The 15,057-nt window shown below is 32.9% G+C and overlaps 1 protein-coding gene across 2 annotated transcripts; it reads right to left on the minus strand.

Annotated features, from left to right (window-relative positions):
* Nucleotides 1-1,833: 1,833 nt before the first annotated feature.
* On the minus strand, nucleotides 1,834-7,744 carry LOC113742344 (calmodulin-binding protein 60 A). 2 transcript variants are annotated; one of them, XM_027270174.2, is made up of 7 exons: nucleotides 7,168-7,744; nucleotides 6,529-6,607; nucleotides 5,745-5,797; nucleotides 5,168-5,658; nucleotides 3,408-3,568; nucleotides 2,748-2,954; nucleotides 1,834-2,644 (listed from the first exon to the last, which is right to left on the minus strand). In XM_027270174.2, the coding sequence occupies exons 1-7, from the start codon at nucleotides 7,275-7,277 to the stop codon at nucleotides 2,081-2,083; spliced, it is 1,665 nt and encodes a 554-aa protein (XP_027125975.1). In that variant the 5' UTR covers nucleotides 7,278-7,744; the 3' UTR covers nucleotides 1,834-2,080. The 2 variants fall into 2 exon arrangements, with proteins under 2 accessions (XP_027125975.1, XP_027125974.1); XM_027270173.2 differs by having other exon boundaries at nucleotides 6,529-6,602; nucleotides 7,168-7,584.
* Nucleotides 7,745-15,057: the final 7,313 nt, after the last annotated feature.

Below are 15,057 nucleotides of genomic sequence, written 5' to 3' on the forward strand. Positions count from 1 at the left end.
TTCACACTTGCTCCTACTCTTACATTGTGAAAAAGGGAATAGACCCAACTAGGTCATTAAGAACTGAAGGGGACTAAACTACCTCTGGATTGGACGGATGCCCTTTAGCATTCACTGAATTTGAAAAAACCACATAAAATGGCAATTGATGAAAGACAATATTTAAAACATTGACTTCCTACCCCATAAAAACTTTAAATGCCTTTGTGTTGGCCAATGACTTAAAGGACTTGGTTATATACAATGAAACTCGATAGGTGGGAAATTTATGTTTAAATGTGTATATTTCAATGCTTTAAAAATTGGATCGATTCGATCAGTTTGATCGGTTGAACCGCAAATCGATCATGTCTTCAATCTTGTTCAATAGTTAATCCAAAAATTCAATTAAACCGATTAAACTCGATCAAAGATCGGTTGGACCAATAAAAACTGAAAAGTTCCATCGGAATTCACTAAATTTTTATTTTTTAAAAAAATTATTTCAATTGTATTCAAATTTTTTTAATACTAAAACAAATAAAACATGATTAAACCTTTGAACAGGAATTGAACCAGTCGAATTGATTGAACTGCAAACTAAAAGTTCTTCTAGTTCTCTCCCCGTTTCGGGTCTGAACTTCATTAATATATTTATTTTTTAGTGTGTAAGTTATGGTTGACGATGAATCATCAATAAACTTTTTAAGAATTCTTTTATTTTGTACTTCAAGGACGGAATGAGCAAATTTTCTTCTTTTTTTTATTTTTCTTTTTTGTTTTCTTTAGAAAGAGAGGTGTTGTAATTATTCTTTCCCCATGTAAGCTCTCAAATTATATGTGAGTCTAGGCACTTGATTTATTTGGGATGAATCTGCTGTGTTTGGATGTGGATTCATCTACAATTATGTTTGTCATTATTCAGTGGAATCTGAGTACAGGATAAATTAAAGTTGACAGACATTAAAAAATAAAATAAAATAAAAGTGTGCAACTTTGTCATTATGTTTGTTGTAAGGAGAATTTTACTTAAGAATTCTCAGATGCAAAAACAATTTATTGAACCAATGGTCTGCTGGTCCCTGCTAAGTATTGAAGTAGCTGGCCACAAAAAAACAAATTTAAGTGGCTTTGTATTCCTCGGAATTTTGGTTCCATCAAGTCATGAAGATTAGTTACATTACATCAGATTAAAAAAAAAAAAAAAAAAGATCTGGGGTTGAACAAGAACCTTTCTCATAATTTGATCTCTCTTTTCCATAACCCACTTTCATGTCGAGAGAGAGAGTCTTATTTTATTTACACTTTTGCCGTCACATGATTAATGGGTTTGAAAAAGTTGTTAATAAATCTTGAACTGTTGAATTGTTATTGACAATAAGATTAAAAAATAATGAACAAAATTTGATCATTTAAGATAGGGTTAACTTCACTAAACCTTTAGAAAAATGCCTTTCTTCATATTGTCCCCCTAATGTTTAATTGAACTAATCCACCCCTCATACTATTACAATTTTCTCAATCTAGTACAATTAGGGTCAACCAGTCCAATATTTGGCTGAATCAGTCATGTGACACATACATGATTTCTGCGGTGATTGAATTAACCCAACAAGCTCTTAATTATCAAATTATTAATTACTTGCCATTGATGAAAATTCTTCTGAAATAAATAGCTCCCTAAATCACAAAAATTTTTAATTCTGTGCAATTTTCGAGGGAATTTATCAGAATTAACCCTCTAGAATAATAACTTTGTCCATTAGCAAGTGTGACAAAATTGGTGAGACGGAGGGAGTAGACATGAAGAAACAGAGGAGATGCCTGGAAGATGGGAACGGAGGATCGACAATATAAAGAGCAACGTCAAGAAAAAGGCTTATTTCTCGATCTCAAGCAAACAGTGCTTCATTACTGTTTGCAAGGAATGTACATGTCCCCACTACATCTCAGAACTGCACTCAATATACATACATTCAGGCAGCAAAACTATTCAACTAGTACCCTTTCTTTTTGCTTTGGAAAGGGGACAGTTCCTTCCAGAAAAAATCTACAGCCGATAACTGGAAATGCATTTGTAGCACAAAGCAAACAGTTGCTGTTAACAGTATCTTTTTACTTCTTTCACTTTAGATTTTCTTGCAACCAACCTTCTTATCGAAAACCATCTCAGGACACTGAATAGCATTTTCCATCTCCTCTTCGGACGCCCCAGAAAGCAACTAACAGCAGTATTCAGACCAGTGGATGGCCCCAAATTTGAAGAATCAAAAAATTGTAGGTGCTCATCCTCGTAGAAAGCTTGAGTCATGGAGTCTGTGTCACATATCGTGTTGTTCGTGACTTGGCCAGGAATGTTCAAAGGGTGGTCAAATCTAACCTCCATAGAGTCCATAATGGGCAGGTCATATTCATCCAGGTTGGTTAAACCCCCGAGTGAATACATGGATGGCATGATATCAGAACAGGCAGTTGGTTCTGGATAATCACATTTGCTACTCTTATGAGAATTCAGAACCTTGCTGCCATCGAGCATAGGAGGATTCGAGGAGTATTCTATGGTAGACAAGAATAAAGAACCATCCATAAGCGAGGCCTCATCATCAATTGAAACCACGTCAGTCCAGTGCCTGTAAGCAGCAGCCACCAGATCTCGGGCATAAGCCTGCAGCAAAGTTGGATATTGGCCAACTAATATTAGTCATTCAAACGCTAAGCAGGGGAAAGAACAGTACTAGAAAGGCAAGAAGTTTAGTTTATATTCGTACCATTTCTGTTTCAGACAGCTTATCATGGGTAATATACTGGCAATCAGAGACAAAACCCATCACCTCTCCTACAACATTAAAAACTACACCTTTTTTATGCTGAGATCCGGACGGATAGTAGAAGTGCAATTCCTTGTCAAGTACACAAGTCCGGGCATGATCAACTGTCACTTCCCACATTTTAGTTGACATGCCTGTCCCAAGGATCTGCAGGATTTTGAATACACAAAAGGTGCATTATAAGCTATTTCGTCCCAAAGAAAAAAGCTATTTCTCCAAATAAGCAAGAAAACTTTCACCACATTGCACAAAAAAGTCTATTTCAAATGTCAATGTGGAGCTACAAAATTTTCTACTCATTTAACATGACCAAGAAACCAATGATGCACCTTCCACAAAATCAAATCCAACTGCTCACTATGTCAGTGCATATGAGAATTTAACAACAGACAGAATGAAAGTGTACTATACACACCTCTAGAACAATCACATTTCATAAACAATTTTCATCTCAAATATATCAGAGAATGGACTTTTTAATGGCCCTTGGAAAAGGCAGGCAAAAATTTTGAGAACAATCCTATATGAAACATCACTGTTTTTTCGAAGTCTTGTAGGATCAAACAATATATAGGGTAAGGAAATCCAATAAATTCTTACATTTCGAAGCCTTGCAGGATCAACAAAATAGAGGGTAAGGAAATCCTTCACAGTTTTGATTCTTTCTTTGCTCAGACGTCTGTGAAAAGCTCCATCTTTTCCTATCTTTTCTAGGCGCCATACTTCATCTGCCAGAGAAGGAGGGTGATGCTTCTTGTACACTACAAAAAGAAACCCAGGCCGGTTATTAGTATGTAACTCAAGTCATAAGAGAAAGAACCTAAGCACAAAAAAGGATTTAAGGCATTACATTTCATCTGTATCACGTCCTGTTTAAGGCACATCTCACGTGTTAGCAGAAAGAATAAAGAGAATACTACATCTGATAAGAGAGTAAAGAATCCAGGAGGAACCAGAAAACGATAGAAGATCAATGACTAATAGCAACTTAAGTCACCTAACTTCTAATTAATGACGAGTAAACTGGTGATTTTGTGTTTCCTAAAGAATAAAATGCATAAAGCAAAAGCCTTGCAATATGCAACACAGACAAGATAAACCTAAAAGAAAGATACATATTATGTCTATTGTCTCTAAACACCAGAGGGGTATGGCAAGAAGCTGTTTGAAAAGTGAAGATAGCTCTAGAAGTATAATTGAGGTTCAAGTTCAAGCAACTTAGTAATGCACAAAATATTAAACATGCAGAGTTTATACAGTGTACCGTTATTAGGTTCCAAAAATTGAATACAGGACAAATAAGCATCATCTCTATACTTCTGATTGGATATGTTCAAGAATAAAAAGGAACAGAATACCATTCTAGGAAAAAAGAAAAGGGAAGGGCATTTAGAAGCATTGAGTACACAGGTACTTTTATAGTTTTATTAAATTTAGACCAAAGATGTACTCTACAGAAAAAAAAAAGATCAAATGCTCCATAAGACAGACGGACTCAATTGATCTTAGAATCGAGGGAACCAAATATTTGTACCTTTGCCAAGCTACTTATCCCCATTATTTCAACTGAAGAAAATCTGAAATAGTTTCAATCAAATGAAATTATTTGTGATATCGAAAAGCTCTATTATTACTTCATCTTTATAAACCAACAGGTCATCAGACATATATAACTAGTGTGTGCAGTCAACTTCTCCCAACTTCTAGAAGATGCAAAAGTACCAAGTAAAAATATAATGTAGGAAAGTACACAAGATCATATCATGGAGGCAGCCAAAAAAGAAAAAAAGGCTGCTTCCCGATGATAGCATCTTCCAGCAATTGATGACTTGCATCAAAGAAATAAAAATACATGCACACATGAAAAAATGCATCATAAGAGTGATGAAAAAGAGCACGTGAATCATCTTCAACCATCAGAAGAGCAGTGACTAAAAACTATGGGAAAAAGAAATAGCACAGAAAACCAATGATGAATTTAACATCTAAAAGTAAAGCTTCAGTAATGGAGACTACACAGAACTAATAAATACTTGAAGTTCCAGTTATTGCCTACACAATGAGAACCAAAGTTGAGCCTTTCCCATTAACCGACAATTTCGCTTCCTTTGCAATTGCAGACTTAACAACGTAAGAGTTAACTATAAGCCTGAACCATAACATTTTAACAAAAAAAACCCTCTTTAAAAGTCAGAACCAAATTTTGTTTTCATCACGAATGTCACTGGCATTGGCAGGCTTCCTTTGAGAAAAAGGAGCACAACAATAACAAGAAAATATTTCTGCTTACCTGTCAAGCAATGCGCATGAGAGAGAGTGTGTGTGTGTGAGAGAGAGAGAGAGGCAATTAAAATTCTTACATTCTCCACGATGATCCCTGACAATGAAGGAGTCTGTTTTGGCCTCTTTCACTCTGTTACCATCAGAATTGTCCACAACTCTTGCCCCCAGCCTGAATTTGCGGCTTCTTGTCCAGCTTGAGTTGTCTGTGAAAGATATGTCACTGACCACACCAATGCCCTCTTTAAGAGTCAAAAAAGCATCCCCAGTAAGAAGGGGTTTCTTGCCTTCCCTTTCTCTGACAATATTATTCTTGAACTCTTCAAAGGTCCAATTATCGCTTTCATCACCATCAAAATCTCCCTCAAGAACTACTATTTCAGCTTTTGCAGCAGATTGAGGACCAATGGAAACAACTTGCCCAGTAAAAGGATCAACTAAGGCAACTTGTAGATTGTTAAAATCCTCGCCTTCTATACGTGTTCCAGTAAAAACTGGAAGAGAGATGCCACTTAGAAACTGTAACTGTAAACTTCCTGATTCAGAAGGGCAAATCTCTTTCCCGCAAGTCCTATTTTAAAAAATTATGCATCTAATTAGCATTTTAGAGTAGTAAAGGTAATAGGCTAGACTTTGAGCATAACTCTCAATATTTACCTTCTTATACTGATCAAGTACTTTTTCATTGCCAAGTCAACTTCCTCTTTCACCTGAGAGTTCATGCAACAAATCAACAAAATAGCATTCTGGGAGAAGTAAATAAAGAACGAAGGGGAAGAAACTCCACGAGCAAGGTATAAAAATGTGCTTGGTCCTATTTGCATAGTGGTGTTTATTTCATAGTATTGAATCTGTAAATATTCAAATCATACTGAAGATTACAGTTGCACCATCTCTTGGCATAATCCGTTTTAGACAACCAATAAATCAAAGCAGAATAGAACTGAAAGGCAGAGGAATGCATAGATGTATTTCTGAATTGAATTCTAAACACATTGTTTCTGCAAGTCCACTTCAACAAAAAAGCATCCAGAATGTTTGCAGCTGTTTTAACAACTTAACCAAAATCAGATTTTCATATGAAGCATGTTGCTATGGAGGAAAGTAAGATTTGACAGAACATATTAGCCATCAAGAAATGTAGTAAACTGGAAACTGAGGCATAGAACTAACTTTTCCCGTAACTTTCACCATTTCATGATAGTTGGTCATATAAGAATGTAATACACCCTGAAATTGATTGTGCATAAGCTCTCCAGAGAGAATTGACTAAGACATAAATCCATTCGTCCTTTTTCGAGTATCAGGAATCCAAGACTTCTTAACATCTAAAACCAATGACTTAAATCTAAAAGAAGAGTTGCTAAGCAAAATTTTTCATCAACGTAAAAAGCAGGAGAGAAATTGTTAGACAGGAATTGCTTGAAGGACAAGAGCTTACAATTTTACGGATCATTGGCTCCAAAGCTGGCTCGATCAATTTTTGCATTCTACGCAAGGTTATTAACTCCGATGCTACACTATAAAACATTACCGAGAGGAAAGTCAGGAATGACAAATATCAGACACAAACCAGATACTCATTTCCATGCTCACCCAAACATCTGAGAAAGAACCTTCATTCCTATCCTCAAATTACTTGAAAACATCCTCAAGTCACCCATTACACGTATTTTGAACAAGAAGGCAACCAAAAAGCTTCATTTCATAGAACAGCACAATTAATCATTTCCTATGTACGTAATTCATATGTAGCAGTCAAATTGATCATATCCATTAAGCAGCAAGCCTAATAATTTCAAGAAAATCTTCTGTAAATTTTGATTCCAAAAGCAGCTAGTGTTTGATTTTCCAACTTTCTTCCCTTTCCTTTTGTTCTTCTTTAATGTTACTTCTGGGCATAAACCTAAGTGAAAGCAGCCCAAACTGATAGTCAAACTTAAGACTAAACATGTAAATGCAAATGCAGTCAAATACATCATACAAACATAAGTTCCAAGCAGACAATTTTATAAAGTCCCAGATAGAAAGCATAAAAAGTCAAGAACCGAAAAACCAAAAGGGGCTGCTCATATTTCACCTATTAAGAGAAGGGAGTTTTCTCCTCTTGTCATCAGAGGCAAAGTCATCACCATCTGATTGAGTCTTGCAACTCTCTTCTTGCTGCTGCTGTTGTCGCTTCTGGGACATTTTTCCAAACCTTCCAAACCGAAAAATAGCAACAGCCCAGAGGCTAATTCTGTCAATTCTAAACAGTAGCACCTAACACCAGTAGAGAATTCATGGGCTGTCTCAAATAATACTAACAACAATGATGAAGGCAGTTGTTGAGGAAGACAAGAAAAACCCACCATATATATACTACTAAAATTACCAAGAATTGGATAAAACAGTGAAAAAGTACTGATCAACTGTGGAACAGAAAGCCACAAGACAAAAGATATCAATGATTGAAGACGAAGAAAAAGTTATGTACGAATAAGTATGGAAGGTGTGAATTTTGGCTGGTTCTGGAGGAGTTGGATACCAACAGAATACAATCGTATGTAAGTCTTTCACCGCCGGTAAAAGAAAAGCTAATGGCACCTGTGCCAATTTTAGGTGTACGTGCTGCTGCTGGAATTGTACATTTCTGGGGCAGCAAATGCCGCAATTGTGCTGCAGAATAGAGGAGAGGACTGAGGAATGAAGGGAAGAAGGGAAGAAGGTAGGGGCCCACAAAACCGTGTACGGCAGAGTGTAGACCCCAGAAATACGCGTTGATGTCACATGTTTTTGAATTTTCCGGTTTTTGTTCATTTTCTTGAGGTATAATAATACATGCTTCAACTGCTTGCTTCATCTTCAAATCAAATTTATAAGTAGGAATGTAGGATTTTGTTTTCCTTGCTACCGAGTACACCTACTTGTACTTTTAATTTTGTTTATTTAATTATTATTTTGTTTTGCTCTTTTATTCTTATTTTTTATTTTGGGTGAAAATGTAATAATACATTGGTTTATTTATACGGTTGATTGCTGTACACCCCATCGCTTTTCGAGAGTTGCATTTTGCCCCCGACAACTTTTAATTGGGTATTTATCCTTGTTTCATGTATTCCTTTTTTACCTATGGGGGGCAGATGGAGACTGAACCACCATCGAATCAAATGGGTATACTACGCATCCATCTGAATTTTTTAGAAGAGCCACTATGTGGCAATTGATGGAATGCAAGGTTCGAAACCTTGACCTCTCACCCCACCAAACCTTAAGAGGTTGGTGGTGGCCACCAGTGGTTTCATGCTTCATGTCTTGACTAACTAAAATACCGAGAGCCCATTGGATGCATCATGTACATCATCTGACATATTACATAGTACATTAGTACTAATCACTTGTAACTAAATAATGATGGTGTGTCTTTTTTTTTTAATTTAGTAGATAATAAATAGATGAAAAATGACCCACCAAATTATTTGGTAACTTCTTATTGATATTAGTTAGTTGCGATGTCGTACATAGTTTTAACTAATGTTTTTGTCCAGGCTACCCTCAAAAATATTAAATATTGTAGCATTCATCATTCTAAGATCCAAGTTCTTTCTTCCTTCCCTTTTCTCTTGTTTCTTTTTCTTTCTTTGCCAGTTCTTGTTCCTTTTTATTTTCTTTTGTTTCCCTATTCCCTTCATTTCCTTTGCACATCTTTTATCTCCACCAAACTCGTAAAGTTTTTTTTTTTTTTTTTTTTATCTTTTTCCTAGCAGAAGAGGGGTACTTATAAAGCTTTTCTTTTCTTTTTTTAATCTTTTCCTTCCTGAAGCAGGGTGGAACATAATAAATAAGGAGCGATAGGGAGATTTGAATAAAAAACTTCTAATTCCTAAGATCTAAACCTTAATCACTAGACCAAGATCACCTTGGCTTACCAAACTCTTAAAAGCATCACAACATTCAGTTTCCTTTCTGTTTTTTTTGCCATTTTCATGCCTCTCCAAACAAAAATATCAAAGTTTAATACCATTTAGCATAATTCACGATGCAAATCCTACCTTTCAAATCATTATTCTCAATACTTCGACTTGAGCCAATCTATCATCTACAATCATACCTTTATTAGCTTGATGTAGGCTGTAATCTCATAAACAATTTCTAGGTTAAGGATTTTGTTTATATGCATGAAAGAGACAAAATTCTAAAAATTAAAAGATATAAAAATATTAGAGGTAGAGATTAAGAAATTAGTTAACCACATAAATGAATTGATTGAAAATGGGGGAGATTTTGGTGAAAAATTAAAGGAAAAGAAAGGGACGTAAAAAAATTTAAAAACAATGAATAACAAACATTAGAAGAAAAATTATTAAAAAGAATGACAATTTGATGATATTATTGTCCACTTACATAAAATATATACAAAGTGCATTTTTAAATTGTTGAAAGAGATAAAATGCAACTCTCACAAAAGTTCAAGAAAGTTTTATGGAAATTAATGTAGAGGAGGTTAAAACCAGTAAATGAGAAAGAAAGGCTTAAGAATAAATCCAAGGTTATCAGCTCAACAACCCAATCATTTAGGTGTGGCTTAGAGGCATAACCAAAAAATACACTTCACGGTTTAAGGGTGTTTGTGGTTACTTTACTTGATTGCTTAGGTATGGCCTTGTATGGTTGTATTCATTTGGTTTTGACTAGAATATTTTGATAATTAAAGCAAAATCAATTTGAGTAAATACCAAATGTACCATTTAAGTAACTTGGAGATTAATTTGAGAGTTATCAGGTTAACCCCAAATTCTTGATTTGAGAAATTTGTATTCTTGTTAATTTATTGGTTGGTAGAGGAAAGCTATAGCTTGATTTTGTTAACTAACATGATTTACAAATCACATATACAATTATATAAACACATATATGCTACTTCAAGAATAAAGTAAATGCATATAGTTTTAAGTCGTATATTTTCAAAAGGATAATTTCTTGTTTATATGGTTACTAATATTTCAAAAGCTAATTTTGTAATATCGATTCTTGAAAATTAGATTTTTCAAAATAACTTATGTATTCTCATTTATTGTTAATAGCTATTTTGAATGCATAGGTGTTCTCAAAAAATTTAAAAAGTTGATTTTCACAAAAAGTTGACCAAATTAGACTTATATACTACATATATGAATTTTTGTGTTAATTAAATAATTTTTATATAATTAAATAATTTTCTTATGATGATTAAATGGACTAATTTCTAGAAATAATGCGATTGAGAGAAAAAGTCCAAAAAGTAGTATTGTACGGGAATGTTTGATAATTGAAGGGTCGCCGCAAATACCATTATCGGCTACTGAAAAAATCAATCTTCTTTTGCAATTGGGAAGGAAAATTTTTTTTTTTTGAATATGCTACTTTTCTACATAGGCATGCGGAGCCGCATGCATAGTGCACGCGGCTAAGACCAATTTTTTTTTTTTTTTTTACTTTTTAATAGCCGCATGCATAGTGCATGCGGCTAAGACCAACTTTTTTTATTTTTTTATGAAACCCTAAAGTATAATAACTAAACCCAGGGCCTAATTCCAAATTTATAAATCGCAAATCCTACTTTATAAAATTTAAACCCTAATTTATAAACCCTAAATCCAATTTGTAAATCTTAAACTCTAATTTATAAATCTTAAATCCAAATTAATAAATTTTAAATACTAATATATAAAGCTGAAATCCTAATTCATAAAACTTGAACCTTAATTTATAAACCCTAATCGTAATTTATAAACCCTTAATCCAAATTGATGAATCGAAAACCCTAATTTATAAAGCCTAAATCCTTATTTATAAACCCTAAATCCAAATTTGTAAATCTTAAACTCTAATTTATAATGTCAAAATCGTAATTTATAAACCCTAAATCCAAATTAATAAATTTTAAATACTAATTTATAAAGCTGAAATCGTAATTCATAAAACTTGAACCCTAATGTATAAACTCTAAATTGTAATTTAAAAACCCTTAATCCAAATTTATAAATCAAAAACCCTAATTTATAAACCCTAAATGCAAAGTTATAAATCTTAAACTCTAATTTATAAAGTCAAAATCCTAATTTATAAACGCTAAATCCAAATTAATAAATCTTAAATACTAATTTATAAAGTTGAAATCCTAATTCATAAAACTTGAACCCTAATTTGTAAACCTAAATCGTAATTTATCATCGTAAATGTAAACCCTAATATTTAAAGTACCATAAATAATTACCTTAATAAAAAAATTAACTTAGCACTGTTGATCCACATTTTATCAACAGTAAAAAGTAGACTAGAATCAAAATCCAAAAACACCTCAAGACTTATTTTTTATTTTTAGTTTTTTAGTCCCAAAGAATCTAAAATCATATTTTTAAAATTAGTTGAGCACACAATAAAACAGTTTTTTGAAAATCAAAAGTTAAAATTAGGTTTTCAAAATTAGTTGAGAACAAAGCCAAATTAGTTTAAATTTCTTGTATGAGTCTTGACAGATTAGATATTGCATAATCTTTAGGATTAACACCACTTTATGCCCTCAAACTTCTGCTACTTTCCTATCTTGCACTCTAACTTTCGATTTTGGATACTTTATACATTAATTTGACATTACATGATAGTGAATCAAACTCATGGTTAACTTGTCAAAAAAAGATCATTAATTTGACTTGGACATTCATATTGGTAGTTCTATGGTTTTGATAGCCAGATATAAAAGGAAGGAATAATTAGAAGAGAAAAGGAATATACATATACATACATAACATATATATATATATATAACTTATTCTTTATATAAGCATACCAAACAAAGGAGTTTAATTAATCTAGTGAAGATAGTACAATCATTTAAAATGAGTAGGGAAGGTGGGCATAAGTTTTGGGTGCGTAATAAAATTGTTAGAAACCTAAAGAGAGGTTTTTGAATAACTCTTGAACTTTTGATTTCTTGTTTTCATAATAGACTAGAAAAAATGTTGGATAAGTTTGCAACGTGAAGCTCATGTGCTATTTCATGTAAAAGTGAGAAGTACAAAATTAATTTGTTGCTTTTTCAAGGGAAATGGTTATACAGCAACTATCTTGTGACAGTCTAAAAAAGTGTGCACCACTAATATCTACCTTTTATTCTGTACTAGTATTAAAGGGCGCACCCAACTTGTGTGCAATTTAGAAATAATTAAAATGAATTAATTTGATACGAAATTTTTTATTTTTACATAAATCAAATTGAAATAAAGTTTACAATTTGGTAGTAAACTTAGGATGGTTGTGAGTAGTTATAAAGGTAAAACGTGATTAGGCGATAAGAGTAAAAATTAATAACTTTTAAGAGTGAAGTTGTAAGTTCAAAAAATGATCAAAATTATTTATTCCAAATCCTTTCTTCTCCCTTTATATATAGTATAAATATTATTTAAATTGACTGGTGTTAATAAACTAGTGTTCATTTAGTAGTCAAACTAAATGATTCTGAAGTGCAATGATTAATTTAATTAACTGATTAAACCATAACAGATTAGTTTCACTCTTTTTCCGATTTTTTTCGGTAAAAGAACTTTGAATGTAAACCATAACACGTGTAATGTGTGCCCTGGCCGTAAAAAAATGGAGACGTGAAGTGATGGTAAAAAGTGAATCTTGGAATTTGGAGTCCGAAAAGTATATTGTGAAAAACCTGTCAAATTTTCACATGAGAATAGCTAGTTTCAGATGAAGAAGTATCGTAGAAGTTTCTCCTTTCAAATTCAACATTCTCATTTCATCCAAAATAACGTCCATTTTAATATTTTTAAAGTATGCCAATGCTTTCAATAGAAATTTTAGAATATAAAATATTATTTTCGAATTTCCAATCTCATGTCAGGTCAATTGAGATTATACATTGTGTTTGGATTGCTGAATTATTTTACGTGATATTTCGTTTGTATCATAAACACATTTTTCAATCAATCTTTTTATCTCACATACATCATATTACAAAAAATATTACAATAATTATTTCAAATAATACTCTATCCAAACATACGAGTACAAGAATTTTCTATGTGTTCAAAAGCCTAATGATAATTGCTTTTAACAACTCTAAGTCCATTTTAAAAAATATAAATATAAAATATTATTTTCAAATTTCCAATCTCATGTCAGGTCAAATTAAGACATTCAAGCCTTGTTTAGCAGACAAGTTTTTTGCCAAGTTTGTCTGTTACAAGTTTTTTAAAAACTTTAGCTACAGTAATCTCAAAAAACTTTTCAAAGATTTTAAAATATACATTTCAAAATATTTTAAAAAAAAACACACTTTAAAAATTTTTTAAAAAACTTCTACAGTAATCTACAGTAAAGTTTTAGACAAACATCCAAAAAACTCACTAGTCAAACGGGGCGTGAGTTTTGCACAAAAGCAAATATGAGTACAAGAATTTTCTATGTATTCAAAAGCCTAATGATAATTTCCTTGCTTTGTATCATTAATTTCTAACCTTTAAGTCTTGAAATCTCCCCTAAACGATCAGTATTGACATATCATTGCCTTAAAAGATGCATATTCTTCTTTTTCTCGAGATTTGTGTTTTCATTTTCTTTATTTATGTATTCTCTACTTTTCCAACTTTTGTTTCTCAAGGAATTAGCACCCTAAGATCGGTATTTGAATCTAGTTGCATGTATAGCAAAACGTGCTATTAAGTCTTTTAGTGATACAGAAGAATGAAGATCATCACTAGATGTTTTATTTCTTGAACTTCATCAGCAAAAAATCTTTGTGACTTAAAAAAATTTATCTAGAAGTTTAAAATCTTTTGTCTTTATAGTACTAGTACGGCAAACATATTTGTACTTGGCAGATGTTGAAACTTACCAAATTCTACACATTTTAAGGGAATAAAATGTGTCTTTCTCTACAGGCCAATACGTAGATCCGCCCCTGAATATGACAGTATTGTTTCAATTATATTAGACCCCATTTAGGCTTGTGGTGCTTTTGATAAAAAAAAATTACATTTTCGTGCTAAAAGTACTTTGAAATTGTTTGGCAGACGTCATCCCATAAAATTAGGAGGTGAAGTTTTTTATGTTTAAAGCACTTTTAACAAAAGTTCAAGTTGAGTGCTTTTAAAATAGTTTTTGTGATTTTAATCATTTTATCCTATGAACTAAATAAAGAAATAAATATATTTAAAAATTTTAAAATTACATATGATCTAATATATGAGTGTTTGGATACCTCAATTATTTCAAATAATATTTTGCTTGCATCACAAACATATTTTTCAACCTACCTTTTTATATTCTCAATCACCTTTTTATCTCACATACATCACATCACAAAAAGTGCTACAGTAATTATTCCAAATAATATTTCAAATAATACACTATCCAAAGAAAACATTAAGTATTAAATAAGTATTTTTATTCAAAATTCTATTGGTGATGTGCGTTTCAATAAGTTATTGCAGCTCCAAATCGCCTCACGACAAAGTTCGAAATTCATGGTGTTAAATCGAATTTCCCGAGTAGTCATCACACGATCAGCAATTGTTGTGCCATTATCCAAAATTCCAAGCCAATCAGTGGACAATTTTCCACAAGGAAATAAATTGCTGAAGGGACAAGTCACCGGAATCTTCAAGGAAGTTTCCTCCCTTGCTAAATGAGTGAGCGTGATGGAAAGTGGAAACCTAAAAAAAGCAATGTTTGATTTTGGTTGGCTCACCTGTCAAATGCAAGTGTACCATTGAGACATTGGTCTAATAGCGAATGCAGAATGAGGGTTCAAAGAATGCACTGGGCCAATGGCTCAGGGGCCACCAGGGAGGGAATCCCTCCTTGGGCTGTTCGTGAGGGTTTAAACCTCACCAGCAGCGAAAAAAATCTAAGGGTTGTGCCATAGCGCTCCCTTGATCTAGTTGGGTCTGTATACCCACTAGCCCCTACAACAGCCTCCTTAGGCTCTCCCTCCCCCTAG

The sequence above is a fragment of the Coffea arabica genome, chromosome 4e, assembly GCF_036785885.1.
Source record: "Coffea arabica cultivar ET-39 chromosome 4e, Coffea Arabica ET-39 HiFi, whole genome shotgun sequence".
Lineage (NCBI taxonomy): Eukaryota > Viridiplantae > Streptophyta > Magnoliopsida > Gentianales > Rubiaceae > Coffea > Coffea arabica.